The sequence below is a fragment of the Prinia subflava genome, chromosome 1, assembly GCF_021018805.1.
Source record: "Prinia subflava isolate CZ2003 ecotype Zambia chromosome 1, Cam_Psub_1.2, whole genome shotgun sequence".
NCBI lineage: Eukaryota > Metazoa > Chordata > Aves > Passeriformes > Cisticolidae > Prinia > Prinia subflava.
Window position 1 is genome coordinate 132625765 of NC_086247.1, and position 19076 is coordinate 132644840.

Sequence of the window (19076 nt, forward strand, 5' to 3'; positions counted from 1 at the left end):
TGCCCTCTTCTTCACCTCGACCTATGTTTTCTCTGTCAAACTATACCATGGAAATTTAAGAATATTTTCCATTTCCATCCAAATTGACTTAAGTACGTTTCCGGAGCATTTTGTTATGAAGCATGCAAAGACAGTACCTGAAATCAATTGCATTGAGTCCCAACAGCATACCAGCAAGCATATTTGCTTCTTCACCAAGAACAATTGCTCCATCTTCATAAAATCTCCTTCAATAAAAAAGAAATTAATTCAGCTATTTTTTATATTTAACAGAAAACTGAAGAAATCCAGTTTAAATAAAAAAATTAATGAACCTCAGAAGCATTTGTATCTCATTTCAAATAAAGCAAACTAATAGACTACATAGCACAAAACATCACAATCTTAAAGCACAGAAGAATTTAGACATAAACCAAAAGAATTTTCAATATTAATCCTATGAACAAGCAGGACAGGATGAATAAAATGTAAAAAAATTATGAAGGTATGTTATACTTTACCTCTAAAAGGAAGAATTTGTGTCATGTACATAAAGAAATAATGATTCCATCACATGAAAATAAATTTTCTCTCACAATTGTACTTGCAGGCTCTTTTAAAGTTCAACATTCAATTCTTATTCTTAGTAGCCCTTTTTTTTAAAAAAAAAATTCACAAATCAGCTATTTTTCAGGCAGTTTACCTTTTCTTAAAATATTGCATGCTGGGAAGATGCATGCTGGAAGGTCACCACAATTCACCTGAGAACTACATGTGGCAAGAGGGAAACCAAGAGGTGTTCAGTACTAAAGGCAAGATTGAAAATGTCACTTAGGAGGAACTGAGGTGCACAGTTCACCTTTACATTCTAGCAGCAGACGAGTGCAAGAAGGTGCCAGATTACCAAATACATCCTGTATTTCAGACAAATACCAGCAATACTGCCCTATCAAAACTCCATCTGTTTTAAGAATTGCATGAAAGCTTCTAGATGGTTCAGAGGGAGCTCTAGTGAGCTGCATGGTGAACATCCAGAAAACACGTTTTGAGGCACAGCTCCAGAAATTGAATTGTGTTATAATGCATGCTGTGAGAAGTCCCACTTTTGGAGCTTTGTAGCAGATATCCATTTGCTATAAGGAGATGAGTTGTCCAAGATCTCGGATGTTCCCAGTAGAAGGAAGAAATCTGTAAGACTTCCTCTCAGAAGACAGAGATTATAGTCCTGATAGAGAAGCTAGGAAGTACAAACTCAGCTCTGTACTCTCTGACATCAGGAAGGGCACTAGCAGGCTAAACTGCCTGAGCCAGAGCACTGAGCTACAGGGACTCCACAGTCTGGGTCAGCACAGTGACTCTTGTGAACAAACAGCAGTGCCCACAGTAATGCAGACTAGCAGCCATTTCATTGGCTTTTGTAAAATCCCTGTCAGGTACCAATCTGCACCGAGTTCTTGTAAAATAGTGCCTAGGAAGAAATCACACAAAAAGGACAGGGCACACTTTCAATGGCGAGATGCAGAAGTTAGCCTGGCAGTGCCAATGTTAGAGACAGCTGCAGCAATCCAGGCAAACCAACAGTTCCCTTGGAAAACCCACGGATCTTCATTCAATGCTATAACATCTGACAGCTCACAACACAACGGTCTGCTATAACTTAAGAGTCTGACCAATTAGTTAGAAAAATAATTCTGTGCCCATGCTTAATCCAACCCCTCTTCCAAGTTAATGTGCACATCCAGCACTAAGAATGTGCTGCTTCATTCAAGTACTAACTCCAGGCCTAAACACAACAGTGAAGTTTAAAAAAAGCTATCAGCATGATAGATAATCTCATATTCTACATACACATATGTAACACAAGAAATCTATAGTTTATAGAAATAATTATTAAATATGCATACAGTCAAATATAAGATTTAAAATGCTAAATAAATGATGCAAATCATCATCCAAAAAATAAGGCTAGTTATTATGTATCTGAAATCCCACATGGGAAAAGAAAATACGTCTATTGTTGCTAGTGGTTTTGAAATCCACACAATCAAAACCTGAAAATGTAATTTCTATTTCCATTAGATGTATTTTAAAATATTACTTCAAAAGAAACTTTGCACTTACTATGTTTGGAATGCAAGAGAAGTTGTTTCCAAAAGCTATACCACTGAAAGAACATTCAAATATATTAAACATTAACATGTTCAAATAAATGAATTGGAAACTGCTAATCAAATAAGACCATTGTTATCCACTAACAAACTACACTACCAAAACAGGGACAAAGAATGTACTACTTAACTACATAATTTGTGACCCTACTCTTCCTCATCTCCTCCTCAAAAACCCAAGTGACTTTTCAGTTTGAAGCAGAATAAGTAAATCTTTTCCAGATTTTCTTTGTTTTATGTGCTTCTTTTCTACTATAAATGCAAGCAAATCTGGGTAAAATTAGGCAAGTTTTGAAATTGCAATGAAATGGGAAGTTTACCTAGTTGTGTTTCCAAGTCAGCTTAATACTGGCAAAATATACGGAGATCTCGGGACAAATAGTATTAAAATAAATAATAGTCTAAATGAACAGAAGTCCTTACAGAGAAAATTCTTATTGTTTTAATAGCCCATTCATTATGTCTAAACTTTGAGAGTTCATCATAAAGTACATGTTACAGATCCACTTGTATTCAGATGACTTCATCAAAAATCTGTAAGACAGACTTGTTATGAGATAAAATATCATCTAATAATCACATTATCTAAAACCAGTCCAAAACTGCCAGAGTATTCTTTACCACAAGGCATATTCTCATCCCTGTTTTTTATCATTAGAAGTTATAAAAAAACCCTGTTACGCTCTTTTCTTATTATATCAAGAATCCTAGCTATGCCTGATCATTACTTGTGCCACTCTACAGCTCTCAAGAGGTTCCCAGAATTCTCTTCCTTTTTTTTCCAGGAAAAGTTACTACAAAAATTAGTTTTTACTGAGTCCTTAGGCTTTCTATCCATTTTGAAAGGAATACTACATCTATCCTTACTACACCACAATTTCAGATTTAGTTCCTAGTTTAGAGCGGTTTTCTTTGCTTCTGACTTTTCAAGAATTGCAGGCTTATTTCCACATTTTTAAAATCATTACAAAATTTTCTATTTTGCAGTTTTACCCATGCTAAAACCCGATCCATACCAACTCTAGATATCTTTCACTACGTTACAGGTCTTTTGTTAATGACATCCTTTACTACACAAATCAAGTGCACCATTCATTTCCAAACATAAGTCCCTCACTTAAACAACATTTACTAAAATATTGCAAAAATAAAATTCTTGTAGACCTGGTTGTTTTGAAGTCTCTCAGAGCTGTGGAAATGTATTCAGACAAATGTTTTTCCATAAGTGCTACCCTTATCCATGCTCGGCCCTGTAAGACAAAACAGGTATCAAATATTTAAATGTTACAGAAAGAAACAGTTTTACAATCTGAATACTAATACCACTGGTTTACCTGAGTAAATGACTGATTAACAAAAACTAGCATTAAACAGAAACAGTTGCTAGGATGTACTTTATTATAGCAATAATAAAAATAAAAAATGCGTTCTTACAAGGACACACAGTTTATTGTGAAATCAAGTTATCCAAAATTTTAAAGAGAGGGTGGAGGGATTTTTCTTTAATTATATGCTCCAGCCTTTTGAAAAGCTCACGTATGTGAGAGACAGCAGACCAGGGCAGAAAGCTTTACATTTTAAAATCAATGGTATTTGAAGCTTCCAGTTGTTTCCACAGTAAAGTGGCAGTAACTTGTCCTCAAAGTGATTCTATGTGTTCATTCAAATATTTGAGGGCTTTACATAAGAAAAATGAGTTCTGCAATATTTTTCCCCTCAGTAACAACATTATTATAGAAGGTGCTTATAAACTACAGACATCAAGTTCAAGAGGCCTAAATCTTGTAGAGTCCAAAAGCAAAACTTCACTAGAACAGTTCCATAAACAACAGCAATAACTTTAAAAAATGCCCCTTAGGAAAGCACATGGTGGTGTGTTTGCAGGTCTAGTGCACAGCATTGTAGTTTACAAGAGGGAGACAGCCCAGTGGTTGCCACAGTTATGATTGTGTTTTGAGAACACCAGGAACATTTCTTGTAAACCACATAGACTTACAAATACTTATGTAGGTAGTAAGATGTATGTCCTCATGTCTAATATATTTGGTGCTTATTGGCATCTAGCTGAACATCACTACAGACATTCTACCAGAACCAGTAGCAGATTATAATCCTACTTCAGGGTGACCTAACTGCGGCCTTCTAGGGAGCCTACAGGAAAGATGAAGAGAGACTTTTACAAGAGCATGTAGTGACAGGACAAGAAGGAACAGCTTAAGCTCAAAGAAGTAGGAAGATGTCTCTGCCCACAGCAGGGGAATTGGAACTAGATGGTCTTCAAGATCCCTTCCAACCCAAATGATTCCAAGACTCTGAAATGCTAAATAAAATTGCTTTCATAAATACCAACAGCACAGCAAAAGATTTAACATAGACTGCACTGACATTAAAAGGATATTTACCTGGAGAGCTGCCTTTATGTTGCATTTATGTAGAACATGGCTGAAACCATAAAAGTGATGATGCTGCTTAGCTAAGAACTAAAGCCTCTGCAACTCCAGTGCAAGCAGAGCCAAGTGGCACTGGCAAACCCTTGCTGACAGCTGCCAGGCTGAGGAGGACACTGATTTGGACCACCCACCAAACTGATGCACACGATGGGTATTTGTGTCAACATGGTCTCTGCCTTTTCATATCCAGACATTCAAAATACTCCCCTAAAAAACTGAACACTGTTCTCCACACTCACTGCACCTATTAGGATGTCTGTCTACTACTTGGCATGAAGTACTCCACAGAGTAATAGAAAGTTTTAATTTATTTATAAGACTACTTCAGAAAATAGCCTTGCATCTTATTACCTACTGAATTTAAATATTCATATCTATGAAAATCTCAGCATTCAGAAAGACCTTTAAAATAAATCTGAAGAGCTGATTACACCTATCCTCTCAGTGCATAAATTCTACATGCATTAAAATGATTAGAAGGGGAAAGAAAAAAATCACCCAATTTCTACAATTTTCATATTTCTTAGCCATGTCCACAAGAACTTAATTTCCCTTAAAAATACTGTGTTTTCAAATAATTATGTAAGGTAAAAAATCTGAGTACAATCATTTTGTAATATAACACAATCATTGAACAGAGACATTTTTCCACTGAGTAACACATCTCAAAGGAAACAAATTCTGATTTAAAAGTGGGACTTTTTAAAAGCAAATATTTACCAGGCACATTAAAAAAAATATTTCGAACAATGAAAAAATGTGTGGAGTAAGCTAAGTACTGTGTTTTATTTACAGGTACAGAAACGTCACAGCAATGTCATAAAAGGTCACTTTAGCCTTCCTCTTCCCTACCTTAGCTCTGGAAGAACCGACATTCTCCATGTTCTCAATACTGCAGATGCAATTGTGAGAGACTTTTCGGCAAGCTACACGAATGTAGTCCCAGAAACTACGAGGACTTTCATAGCCGAACCAGGTGATCTGACCTTAAAGCAAAATACAACATACATAAAGATTTATGAAGCTCCCTCTCTGCTTATTGGAGATAAATGCAATTAAATACTCCCCGATATGCTGCCTTTACTGAAAGGATTCTATACAAACAAGTCCATGAATTCCTACTGAAAACTGACTCACAGATGTAAAAAAAATTGCAGCTCACTCTGGTTTGAAAGAGATGCATTAAGAGAAGTTCAGGGCTTTGTGTATATATGTGTATTTTATTGGTCTTTTTTGTTGTTAATATGCTAAAATAATACTCAAGAGTCCTTCACAGAACTCTTCAATCACAAAAGAGCACAAACCTGTGACTTAAAAATATGAGGCAAGAAGTACTTATGCTATTTCTTTAGGTAGTATATACATTTCACTAATACAGTCAAGCAGAGAGAGTTTTGTTCTTTAAAAAAATTATATAAATAAAAATATGAAACATCATTTTGCTGTGGTAGTGTTATCTTTATTTTAGGAGCAGACTGGAACTTTTCACAATGTACTTTCATTTGAAGAGAAGCTGATACATAAGCAAAAAAGTTTTGCAGTCACAATTTCTTCTGAGAGTACACAGAACATTCCCTCAGAAGCTGAGCAAAAATAATTTAGCAGATCATTACGCCTTCTGGAACTACAACCAAAATCCTTCCCTTTTTTTCCAGTTTGCAACATATTGCATTTAAAAAATGAAAAGGCAAAACTACATAGCACTTGCGACATGTCCATATAAATTTCAGCAGCAGCATAACAGTTCAACCCTGTTTTCAGAGTGAACAGCACACTGTTCTCACTGTAGACATACCTGCAAACACGCATGGAACAAGTGAGGTTAATATTGCCCTCTCATGACTGCCAGCAATTGTCTCCATATAAAATGAGATCTTATTTTTAAGCGAATCTTATTTCAAGTCTTGAATTGCACTTATGAAGCTTTACTAATGTATGAGAGAGACTTCTCTTTTTCTGCAGAAAGCTCAGATTTCAAGAAAGAATATATCAGAGTGATACTGCAAATCATACATACTGAAAATAAAATCCAAAATATGCATTTTTATCTGATATGACTAGACTTAGCTTCAAGCAGAGCCAGAGTAGTGTAAAAGATCTGTCCTGTATGAGCTGAAGAAATTCAAGAGGCAGGTTCTTCTTCCCCTAGAGGGTACATATCACTTGACTTTGTGGTCCATCTGCTTCCTTCACCACAGATACATTTATTAAATTCAAGGCGTGATAAAAGACTTAAAAAAATTCAAAAAAGGCGTAAGCAGGAAGAACTAATATATAATACCCAATATGGCAAAGAAAAAATAGAATTCCAAGGTGCCACAGTTACTGTAGTTTTAGATCTGCTCAGTTCTAAGGTCTAAAGGAAAATAAATTCCACAAGCTAAGTGCTTTTACAATCTTACTGATTTTGTTAAATGTCAAGTTTAGTAGACAGCAACAAAAATTCAACAGTATTTTAACAACACAAAAAGCTACAGATATTTTTCATATTCTTCACCACATGAAAAACATTTCTGCCCTAGGAATTGTATCCACAAAATTAAATGCAGCTAGGGCGTAAAGATTACTTCATATCATCAATTCCAGTTCCAACTAATAAAGGCAAGCATATGATATATTAACTCTTGTGGCTTTTTTCAAACAATCTTAAGGGCAGAACAAATTTAGCAAAAAACAGTTTTGCTCCAGTTTTCTGAAGGTGCTAATGCAAGGAAATTCCTTTTACAATTAAACACCTGAAAAAGACATGGTCATTTAAAACAAGAAATAACTTTACAACAGAAATCCATACCAGCACTTACTTGGTTTACAGTGATCAAGAAAGCCAGCTGGACATAATTTAACATACTCTGACATTACAGTAGGCTCCATCTCATTCCAGCTCTGTGAGAGGGTGCAACAGGTTTCAGGCTTCAGCAGGAATTTTCTTCACTTGAAACTCACAGCCAGATCAGCACCTTTTGTGAACCAAGGTCTCCTACATTTCACTGTTCTGTCCCTACAACTTTAAACCTTGCCCACACTCTCATAACTAATATAATCTGAAGAAAAACTTTCTCAACCTATCTATACACAGAAAAATGCTGGAAAGGACTGACTCAGAATAGTGAGAATGTATTTTAAGAAATACTAATGAAGATATTAAACTATAGATTTACTAAAATTTTAAAAGCTTTCAGCACGTGAAATTTTATTTGGCCCTCAAAGCACTCAATGCACACAGCCATGAGAAGTCTCAAGAATGAGAAATGAAATAGCTCCCAGTACTCAGCACTTGTCAGGCTTTGGCTGCAGCAATGTGTCCAGTTCTGGTCTCTACAAGTTGAGGACAGGATCAGACTGGGGAGGGTCCAAAGGAAGGTCACAAAGATGTTCCAAGAGCTGTTGAACCTGTCCCATGAGGAAAGACTGAAGGCATTAGGATTTCCCTCTAGGGAAGAGAAGTCCAGTGGGGGAACTCAGCACAGTTTTGCAGTACTTAAAGAGGGTGAAGGCTCCCTCTTTACAAGGAGCCACACAGAAGACAAAAGGCAACACAACACACAAGTTGCACTGGGAGAGATTTCATCCCAAGAACCAAAATTCGCTGTGACAACATCCCCAGTGATGTGGTAGAGCTTCCATCGCTGGAGGTTTTCAAGATGTGATTGGACAGGGTACCAGATATTCTCATCTAGATTCCCATCCCCAAATGATTGGTCCAGATGATTCTTCAAGGACCCTTCCAACCTGGGCCGTTCTATGATTTCTAAATCATATCTAAATTTTTAAAGATCTTAATTAAATTGAAAGCTAGTTTTAGAATTGAACAAAGATCTTAATTAAATTGAAAGCTAGTACTGTTAAGGTATTTCTTAAGGAAGAAAAGTTTCTCAGGAGGTACAGGACAAAGAGCATGTGGTCTTTGCTGTGAAGTTCATACGTCATCTGAAGATGTAGAAGCTGACAGCTATTCCAACAGAAATTATGTTGGTTTTATCAGCCAAACAAAACTGTTAATTAAGCATGTAAACTGCATGTGTAATACTAAACATTTTTCAAATAAATTCCATTCCTGTCTACAGAACTGCAAAGTAAAATAGAAACAATATTGTGATTTTTTTTTTGCTTTCACCACATTTTTGCATACTGCTGCACACTTGAATCAACCCATTTCTGTTCCAACAACTAGATACAAACATCCACAGTTATCACAGACCCTTTTCATGCCCAAGAATTTCTTCATAAATAAGATTAAACAGTTTGATCTCTAATCAGTCACAGTCCAATTTAACTTACAAAGTTCCACAGTTGCAAAGAAGTAATGACTTGGATGCTCCAAGGTACAGACAGGTTTTCTCCAGATCTCCTCTATTACTTAGTTTGCAGTAAATTTTTCTATCCACTAAAAAGTACATTTTAATACAACTTCTTGCTACCAAACTGGTGTGATTTTTGAGGAATTACTGAGATACCTACCCTTATTTCAAGTCTACAGAATGGCTCAATTAAATACTAATTAAATACTTAGAGTAGTTCATAAACTCAGTCCTTCAAGACAATTATAAATTAATTTACAATTTTTCTCCGTACAAGAAGAATGTACTAAACCACAAATTACACAAGAGCTCTCTTCTTTCTTCTTAGTCAAAAAGAGTAACAGGTCACTATGTGTGTATAGATACTAAATCCAGTAATAAAAGCTATTCTGCTAACAGCATTATTACACCAAATAAAGACCTACCACAGCTGTATGCTTATTTTCTATTTCATTATAGTAGTGCCTTTAGTTCTTATATCCTTAACCTACCTTTTTCACTCCCATTATAGTACCATTACCTTCATTATTTAATCCAGCCGACTTGTTTCTCTCAGAACAAAGAGCATTACAAGCTGCATTTTACTTACCCAAAGAACCCCTGAAATTTAGGAGTTCCATAGATTGGATAGATAAAAGGAGCTTCCACGGACAACCCTAGCAGAAGCTTTTGACATGTTTATAGTGCCTCCTTAATGCATGGGAAAATAGGCCCACAAAGTTGTCAAAGTGTCAAAATAGCACAGTACAGCATACTTTTTGTGTCCTCGTGGTGGTAAATGCAAGTAAGTGTACAGATAACAAGTGTGCTCATAGTAACCATGATATGCAAAAATTATACAAGTCACAAGCAAGATGCACCAGGTACATTTACACACTGACACCTAACACTATTTCTAAACACACATACTGACTAGCAGTTTGGATATCAAACATTTTTGTTGCACAAACAATATTACACTGAAAACATAGTCAATCAGCAAATAGACCCAGGAGACTAATTTTCAGAGATATGTTTGAGATTATGGCCATAGAAATCTACAATAGTTATTCATGTTCTTCAGTATTAATTCACTTAACACTAACTTAAAGTGACAGGAAAAGGCAGAAAATAATACAATCTAGTTATATAGTAAAGACAAAGTACACATCACTTTGAAATTATCTCAGGTTTTAAGTCAGCTTGGATATATCTGAGATCAGATCTCAAGTACTGTTGCTGAACACTTTTGATATCCTACTATTTCTGCACTACTTATATATACTTAGCTGGTCTGATAAAAAAGACACTTACAGGAAATATACCTGAAAAATATGTGGCCAGAAATGAAAACAAGAAACCACACAGATGACTACAAGACACTGCATCATCTCCACAGTACAGAATGGTCAAGAATGGAAAAAATTTCAAACAACTATATGAGAAAAAAATGGCTCCTAAAATGATTCATCTTGCCTTAAAGATTATCAAACACACATACAATTTGTAAAATCCCTTTCAGGACTACAGGTCTAATTGGGACCTTCAAATACATTGTCCCTGTATCCCCCCAAAGTAACAATTTCTGCTGTATTGTAAAACCACACAAAAGCTTATTCCTAAGAAGAAATAAGAGTAATTAGTCACTAATAATTTTTTCTGTTACTTCTTCTCTCCTCCCTTTTCAAGATTTTCAACTACCCTGCCCAGTAGTATCATATCTTGCCAGCAGGGATGCTGTACAGTTTACTTCAGTGACAAGAAGGACACATGCTTCCGTCCTCCTCATCACAATCTTTGGTCTACTCCACATTCTCAATACATCCAGCACTTGTAGGAAGTACCAGGTGTACTGCCCATGTAGTGTTACACAGTACAGGGAAATAGCTCTCCACTTTCTAGAGCTTAAGGTAGTCCCTTAAAAATCAGCTAATACAGCTTGCTCAAACTCTCTCGTCCTTAGGGCAATTCAGATTGCTATTACTGTCAACAGTGGCCTATTCCTGACTGATACTTACTGGAAGAACATGTAGCTGTAAGGTAGTGCCATGGCATATTATGTTACCTTTTTCAGAACTATTTTGGTGCCATATGTGCCAGGTCTTCTGTACTACATGAAAAGATACATATATTAAAGGGGCATTTACAGACCTCTGTTGTGTCAGCTGGTTTGTTTCTGCCAATCTCATTTTACTACTAAGCAAATACTCATATGTAAAATATCTTTAAGAATATGAGCAGCTGGACTAAAAAAGTGCATTTATGGGGAAAGTCATCAGTGTTCTGCCTGTTTGACTTCTTGTTCTGGCTCACTGCAGGACCCCATGAAGACCACAGCCAAGAAAGGTAAGCACAAAGTCAAAGCTGGGCAGTAGGGGGAGAACAAAAATCTGTAGCAAACTGCACTGAGTTTAAGAAACGTCATGGAGGTTTTCATTACAACTGCACAATGTCATGAGTAATCTGTGACAGCTCTATTTTGAGCTAGAGGTTGGACTGGATGACATCTAAAAACTTTCCAAAACTTAATTCTTCAGTGAGAGTGAATGTAAAAAGTCAAATCAACAGAACTATTCATGGTGGTTAAATAAAAAAATGCTATTTCATGACCCTTTTGCTACCAAGAGCATCAGATCAGGTACCTATCAAAAATCCACTTTACATGGTGCCTGTGTTTCTACAATGACCATTTTTTTCCAGAACAACTAGGACAACATAAGGCTTAGACAACTGCTATTACAGATTTTTTAATTGCAAAGGTTTTAGAAAAAGTGTAAAATTTTCCCTTTAAAATAACCATCCTTCTTCCTACCATTTTGGATTTGGGGTTTTTTTGTCTGGATCCTAATTAAGCATGAAACCAATAAACATAAACAGTCACTATATTCCATCAAGATTATTCTTTGCTCCTTAAAAATACATTCAATTTAATGTCAGAAGTTACCAGTAGAAGTTTTCTAATAAAAGTAAACTTTATAACAAAGTTAGTACTTTTTTTTCATCCGTCCTTCCTCACCCAGTACTTCCAAAGGAAGCTAAAGATTAAGAACTGCTGTTTGCCATGGCCTTAAGAAAGTAAAATTCTATAGACCTAAACTCTCAAATCTGGATCTTCTATTTAACTACACTGCCATTAGATTATCCTGACAACTTTGAGACAATGAAGCTATTTATCTTACCACAGACAAACAGATCAAATACGTTCTGTCAGTTTCAAAACACTTTCTACAACCCACTGCAATCACCAGTCTGCTTTTAGTCTATTCCTACTGACACAAAGTACGCATTCAGAATATATTCGCCTATTCCATCAATAAAATACAGTTTCTTTCAAGCCCCAAGTTGTAGAACACATACCCTCTCAAAATCTGAAGTGCCATGGTACATTTCTTATCTCAATTTCTGTTTTATTATTTTTTTTTAATTACATGCAGTCAACTAGCTTATTACCAAAACATTCTCCATTTACAACAGAATCTGCAAGTTCCTGCCTTTTTCTGTAGTTTTAACTCTGCAAACTTAGAAAACCATACTAGCAATTACAAGGGGAAGATTTAAACAAAAATTTAGGTATTTGAATTTCTCCAGTTCTTACTTGGAATTATTTTTTACTTGCAAATTCCATTTGCCAACCTGTCAAGGCTTCTTCTCTGTACTGCCTGTCCTGAATAAAAGACTGTGAAGCAAAATAATGTTGACGAATAAAATTTACAATGACTTTTGCACAAATATTGCTGAAGTTGGAGGAGGAGAAAAGAGAGCAATTTCCCGGCAGAGTCAAGCTGCTAAGTACCCATAATCACTCCAAATCACTCCAAAAATCTTTGTCACGATGTGACAAACCCTATGTTTCTACCATACTGTGCACCATTTTTTCCTTCTCTGACAGAACCACAGCAGGTAGTAACTGTGCTACTCAAATGTCAGCCTACACACAGTATTGTTCACAAAGCTTGGTTTTGAATGTTAAAAAGTATGAAAATGAGTAGATTGTCATATTACACATCTATATTTAGATAATTACAATGTTCTTCATAATCCTCAAATCATTTCAGAAACTGTACACAGAAGTGAGAAATGAGAAGAAAGACACTTCCAATGTCCTCTTCTAGTGACTGTTACTGCTAAAGCGCACTGTTCCCTGAGCAAAGCAGCTTCCTCTAGAACAATTGGAAAAGGCAAACAGACATTATCTGGAATTAGAACATCCGACTTGATCCAAGACGAAAATCAACAATCAACCTTTCTCAAAAGCAATCTAATCCAGGACATTCCAGCAGAAAAAACACCCCTTCACTAAAGGGGTGGGGCAATAGAATGAAAGGACCTAAAAACAGCATCTGGAAAAGAGGTCAACGAAAGCAAGGAAAGGAGAAAGAATGGGAGCAGCACCAGACATGCTCTGTAGCTCCTACTGAGGCAGATAACATAATTGTCTTTCAGACTCTTAGGACACAGCCTTATCATAAAGCAGAAAAGCAGACAGAGCTCAGCACCATGGCAACATTCACATGTTTAATTACCAGCCCAGAAGGCTTCCAACAAGATCACTGGAAACACGTTTCACAGAAATAGTTGCTTTCACTTTTCCTTAGTAATGCAGAAAATCACAAAGATAACAGCAATAGGACAGACACACAAAGAAAATCAATGCTTTCATTCAGCATCAAGGAGTTTGTACAGATGTACATTTGTTTGTATAAACAAATTCTCATGGCAAAATCATCACCAGTAAGGAAGTTAACATACCTTTCAGTCGATGACTTAGAATCTGTTCCAGAATAGCTGCAAAATTATTAAATTCAGGGGAAGTATCATCAATAGTTTCAAAACAGGAACGGTCAATCAGAGTCTTGACTGAAAACCTAAAGCAAAAATACAGGACAATCATAAATTATATGAATAATTAGTGGTCCTCTATAGCAGGGCAGTAGTTTGTACAAACCAAAAGGGCAAGGAACCAGAATCCACCTTGATGATTTCAAGTTCAGTCAGAGCAACAGGAACACACAAAACATTCAGATACAGCACAGAAGTGCAATTGTCATTGTTGGTCTTAAGCACAAAGCCTTAAAAACAGAAAGAAAACAAAAATCCCCACCCTTTCCACAAAGAAATGAGCTAATTATTTTTCTCTTAAAATTGTTTTAATGAAGTTGTAGAAAAACAAGCACTCAAAAGCATCCAACATCAGCTTCTCTTTGTAATCCTAATCATAATCATTTTACTTGACATTTTGTCAGCGCTTCTTTTATTCCCAAAAATCCATGTCCAATAATCAGAATACAAACTTTATCCTATTATGAGAACACTCTAATTTCATCCTAATGCAAAAATAATCTAGACATATTCGAAAACAATGAATTTTTATGCATTGTTAACTCTGCATTCACTTAGGGTGATTTCCCTGTGAATGGGGATGATCCTTATTCAGTGCTGAATTACCTCATTATTATGCTAGAAGAACTTTCAATTTCAACGATCTAACACTTAAAATTGGAAAGGCTGAATCAAGTCATGTAAAAAGCAGACAAGATGTAACTAGTCAACTGGTCAGTTTGCTGTGTTTAGTTACACCTACATTTATACAAACTTTTATTATAAGAAGATAGTTTAAACCTCAACAAATGTGACAAAAATTGTTCTTCTTTTGTCTTCATAATTTTAATCATCATCCATTTTTATTTTCCTTTATGCAACTTGTTCTTCCAGTTTTCAATCTCACATGTTCTCAAACTTAAAAGTATTAAATCTGAAGCATTTACTATGGTTTTTTGCAACAATCTTATTTGTATTAATACTAATTTGTACTGCCTGAGGAGGTAGTTTTCACAGCACCCAAATGACAACAGTACCAACTCAGGGTGTTCTCACTCTGCCTGCTCCTCCCAGATCCTACACCTGAGCAAGCACCAGCTTCCTCAGTTTTGCCAGTTCCCCTTTTCATGGCACTCACTATGAACTGTTCTAGATTTTCAGTACTGGAAAGGAGGGAAGAAGTGGATACATTCCTAAAAAATATCCTCCAGAGCATCTCAACACAAGCACTTCTATGACACAGCTGCAGGAGTAGCACAGCATTACAGGCCTGGGCAGGAATGAAGCTCCTTACACTGGTTGTATTTTGAAATCCTCTGTACTACAGAAGTAACTGCCTCCTTCGTGGAGTCAGCACAGCCTTCTGATGCACAAAACTGACATGCTCAAACTAAATTGACACATAGCTCAACAGCTTCCTCTCAATTTTGTTTTACTCAGTAAACTTCTGAATAAAAACTCTCTATTTTACCTTTCCTGCAGCAGGCTTCAATTGTTGTAGTGTTTTTTGCAGACCAGGAATTAGGAATGAATTAGGGTGGAGGAGGAAGCTTCTCCTGCAGTGCCAAATTATGACTCAGTTTTGAACTCCTCCACACCTTTAACCAATTTTGAATAAGTGAGAGACATGCATGCCCACCAGTTAACTGCTATTGACTCCTCTAATGGCAGAACTTATTGCTTCCTCAAAGCCATATCACAGCTGAGAAATTTTTGATAAAAAACCCCTTCATTTTGAAAAACACACGCCTATAGCAATGCCATGACTAAGCTAATATTAACTGTAACAAGATGAGTCCTCCCACACCATGCAGGTCTGGAAAAGATACGGTGCAGCACATCACTCACAGATCCATACACAAGATAGACAGTGAGTTAGCAGAGTGAGGTACTGCCCTGTATACAGGAATATCATCTTATACTCAGAAATATGATCATCCATAAACTGCAAAATCCAGAAGAGTACAATATAAAGCTATGTCTATTTTTCCTGTATTCAGTGTCATACTTGAAAGTTCACTAATTAATATTGTATGGAATACCTATTCAGAAATGGAGATATATTCAAAAAGAAACACTTCAGAGCAATTTCACAAACACTTCTAAAAATCAGAGATAAGTTGGGGGTTTTTGTAATTTTAAAGCATTCTGCAACTCAACTGAAGAAAAAAAATTCTAGTATTAGAATCAAAAATTTTTTATATATCAAGGGTCTGATTCTAAAACACAGTCTAAGAGCTCATAATGAAAATGGTGTCCTTTTTAAGAGCTCATATTACTGCGTAACATTAGAAATGTTAATTTTCATCTGTCTACCCTTTCACCAAAACCCTAAACCTTTACAGTCAAGTTTGGTTAAATTTGCTTTTAGCAGAACTTACAGGGAGTGCAAGTATGTACTTACTTCCATAGAGCAGGAAGATCAGGAAGATAACAGCACTACCAAGCAAAATTTGATTCACTACAAATATTTTTTTGAGATCTTAAAAAACCTCTTAGGTAAATACTTGTGTGTTATCTATTTTCCTCCAAATACTACAAAGAGGCAAACATATATTTAAGTGCAAGTTAAAAGTCCTGAGCACATTTTGCATAGGGGATTCACACTTCACCATGTTTTTCATGTATATTGGAGAAAGGATTAAGGGTGTATGGAAGTTATGTCTTTGGGAAAAGGTTACACTGTAAGCACCAAGTAAACAATTCTCCTCAGTCATTGTAGTTGTTTCCAGCATGTGGGTCCCAGATCAGAAAATCCACTTAGGTGCAGCCACATGGAGACTGAAAGTCAAGAAACAAAAGCTCAGGTCTAAAGTATGCAGGAGCTATGAAGAAAAAAATATCCAAATAGCTAGAGCTGTTTCCTTGGTTCCCTGTACTGCTCCCATCTTCACAGAACCTCTAAGGTTGGAAATGACCCTTATTATCATGGAATCCAACTGTTAACAGTGACAAGCTCACCACTATACCATGATCTCAAGTGCCATATCCACATTTTCTTGGAACACTTCCAGGAATGGTGCTCCTACCACTTCCCTGGGCATTCTGTTCCAATGCCTGACCACCCCTCCTGTGAAGAAATTTCTCTGAATACCCAGCCTAAACCTCCCTGGTGCAACTTAAGGCTTTTTCCTCTCATCCTGTCACTTGCTACCGAGGAATAGAGCCCAAGCACCACTGCACTTTATCTTTTCTCCACTGGGCTGCCACAGCAGCACTGCACTCCAGAGCAACAGTCAGCTTACACATCAGAGGTTAACTTTGAAGTGGACTGCAAGAGCAGAGGAGTAATGTTGCTTCTGTTGCTATAGTACCTGTTGCTTCAAGACTGTTTTAAAAAATGTCTTTTATCCAACACTTCCCATTATGTTAATGCAACAACTTTTACTCCCCAACTTTCCTTGGGTTTGTTTTTTTTTTTTTTTTTATACAGTAACTGCCATTGGAGGGATTCCAATATCAGTGCTTCTAAATGACCTTCAAGAACTCCGATGTTTTTGGATTACTACTAATTTTTTCTATGTCACAAATCTACTCTTGCTTGAGCCAAAAAATAAGGTGCAGAAACAGTAGCATTCTCCAACCTTAAAAAGACCTTCTGAATTATGTAAGATTGAGACATTCTTGAATATGGAAGACTTAAACCAATCTTTTTAGGGTAGGTTCTTCCACTGTTTTGCAAGATGCCCAAGAAGGTCTCCCAAGTTTCTTGAATAACTCCAAAGCAAAGCCAAACCTTTTGTGGATACATCCCACATCTACAAGCTTATTTCTGAAACAGCAACAAGCCTCTAACCAAAAAGCAAAAAAGTGGGAAATTAGACTGCTGTATAAACCTGTTCCTTTTTCTTGCCAGATTCTGCACCTCCTTTAAAGTTTTCAAATGAATGAAAGGATTTTTGTCATGATTATTTAGCTTGAAATTTGGAAAGTGTAATTAAAATACTATTTTACTGAACTTAAACTATTACTATTGAATAATCTCCGAGATTATGAAACAATACCTAAATAGCCTTTAGCTAAAAGTGGCTTTAGCTAAAAGTGGTCATGAAACCTGACAGTTCAGCTAAGGGTCCAATGTCAGTGCAACAGGTCTTACATGGACCAGCAAAATCACTGTTTTAAAAACATATTTCCTAATAGTTGTTCAATTCTGTGTTAACATTCTGCATTTAGGATACAAGTCACTTCTGGGGCCCATCTCAGTTGTTCTGTATCTATACATATCTTTGATCTATGAATCCTATTGAAGACTAGATTTAAACAGGTTGAACAATCTACAACTAGTAAAAGATGTCAGTGCCACTTACTGGAAAATGAAAGGGATCAAACTTCAGGGAAAACAGGTAAGGAGAGAGACAAAGCTTAGAACATGCATTACATACTCAAAGAAAAAAGTCCTAAGAATTATTCCAATTTAAATCATGGCTGTGCAATTACAATAACACAGCCAGGCATTTTCACATGCAATTGGTTTATAGAACTTAAATATCTATGTCACTTTCCATGGCTACTGTGACACTCAACATTTCAGTGGAAAAAACCAGTTCCATCAAAAAACCTCAAAATATGAGAAACTATCCACATCTGCAGAAGGAGTTAGATATCCTCAATGTAAGAAAAGATGAAAAGCCTAAAGTCTGGCATAACTATTAAGTAAAAATATGCTAAATTGAAGCTTTGACAAAAATCATTCATTAAATTATCAGACTGTTAACAGATGGTAACTCAGAAGAGTATCTTCCTTGTGATCTTTCCCCTTCACTGGGGAACAGGCCATACCATCGAAATTTGATTGAGTCAATTGACTGGAGCTATTTTAAACCAGAACAATTTCTTATTTTCATAGAATTCTGATTGGAAAGGACTATTATTTTACTCTTTTCAATACTAACTTGGCTATTCCTAACAAATAACACTTTTCTATAATAGAAAATGTGTAATAACTACAGTAAAGCACAGAAATATTTTAAACACTTACTGGCAAAATAGAAATATAAATAAATTTACATCACAACAATGCAAATCCTTTTCCTCAACAATCCTTGCCAAATTTTAATGTGCATTCACAAACTGAGAACTTCAGGTTTTGTGAAGATAAAGCAAAATTAAGTCGCTTTACTGAAAATAATAAAAATACACCAATCTCAAACAGTTTCTGCAGTAGCTCTTTGTTTTATATGTGTTTAACTGAATTTCTTCAGATTGCTAAGCATTTTTAAATACATTACACCATCATTTCATCTTCAGGACAAGGACATCAAATAAACCAATAAAACAATGTAATAGCACAGAGTACAAAAGAGTTCTTGTCGAGTGGGAGGCAGAAAAAAACAAGTTCTGTAGAATAAAATATATTCCTTTAAAAAGAAGTGTTTATATCC

General features: G+C 36.0%; 1 protein-coding gene across 1 annotated transcript in view; it reads right to left on the reverse strand.

Moving 5' to 3' along the window:
- Positions 1–19076, reverse strand: part of RUNDC3B (RUN domain containing 3B) — a 51402-nt gene that overhangs the window by 30496 nt on the left and 1830 nt on the right. The window contains exons 2-5 of the mRNA XM_063412792.1: positions 13624–13739; positions 5450–5583; positions 3312–3397; positions 138–227 (exon numbers count right to left, since the gene is read on the reverse strand). Of these exons, the coding sequence (XP_063268862.1) occupies positions 138–227; positions 3312–3397; positions 5450–5583; positions 13624–13739 (426 nt within the window). The remainder of the gene's footprint in view (positions 1–137; positions 228–3311; positions 3398–5449; positions 5584–13623; positions 13740–19076) is intronic.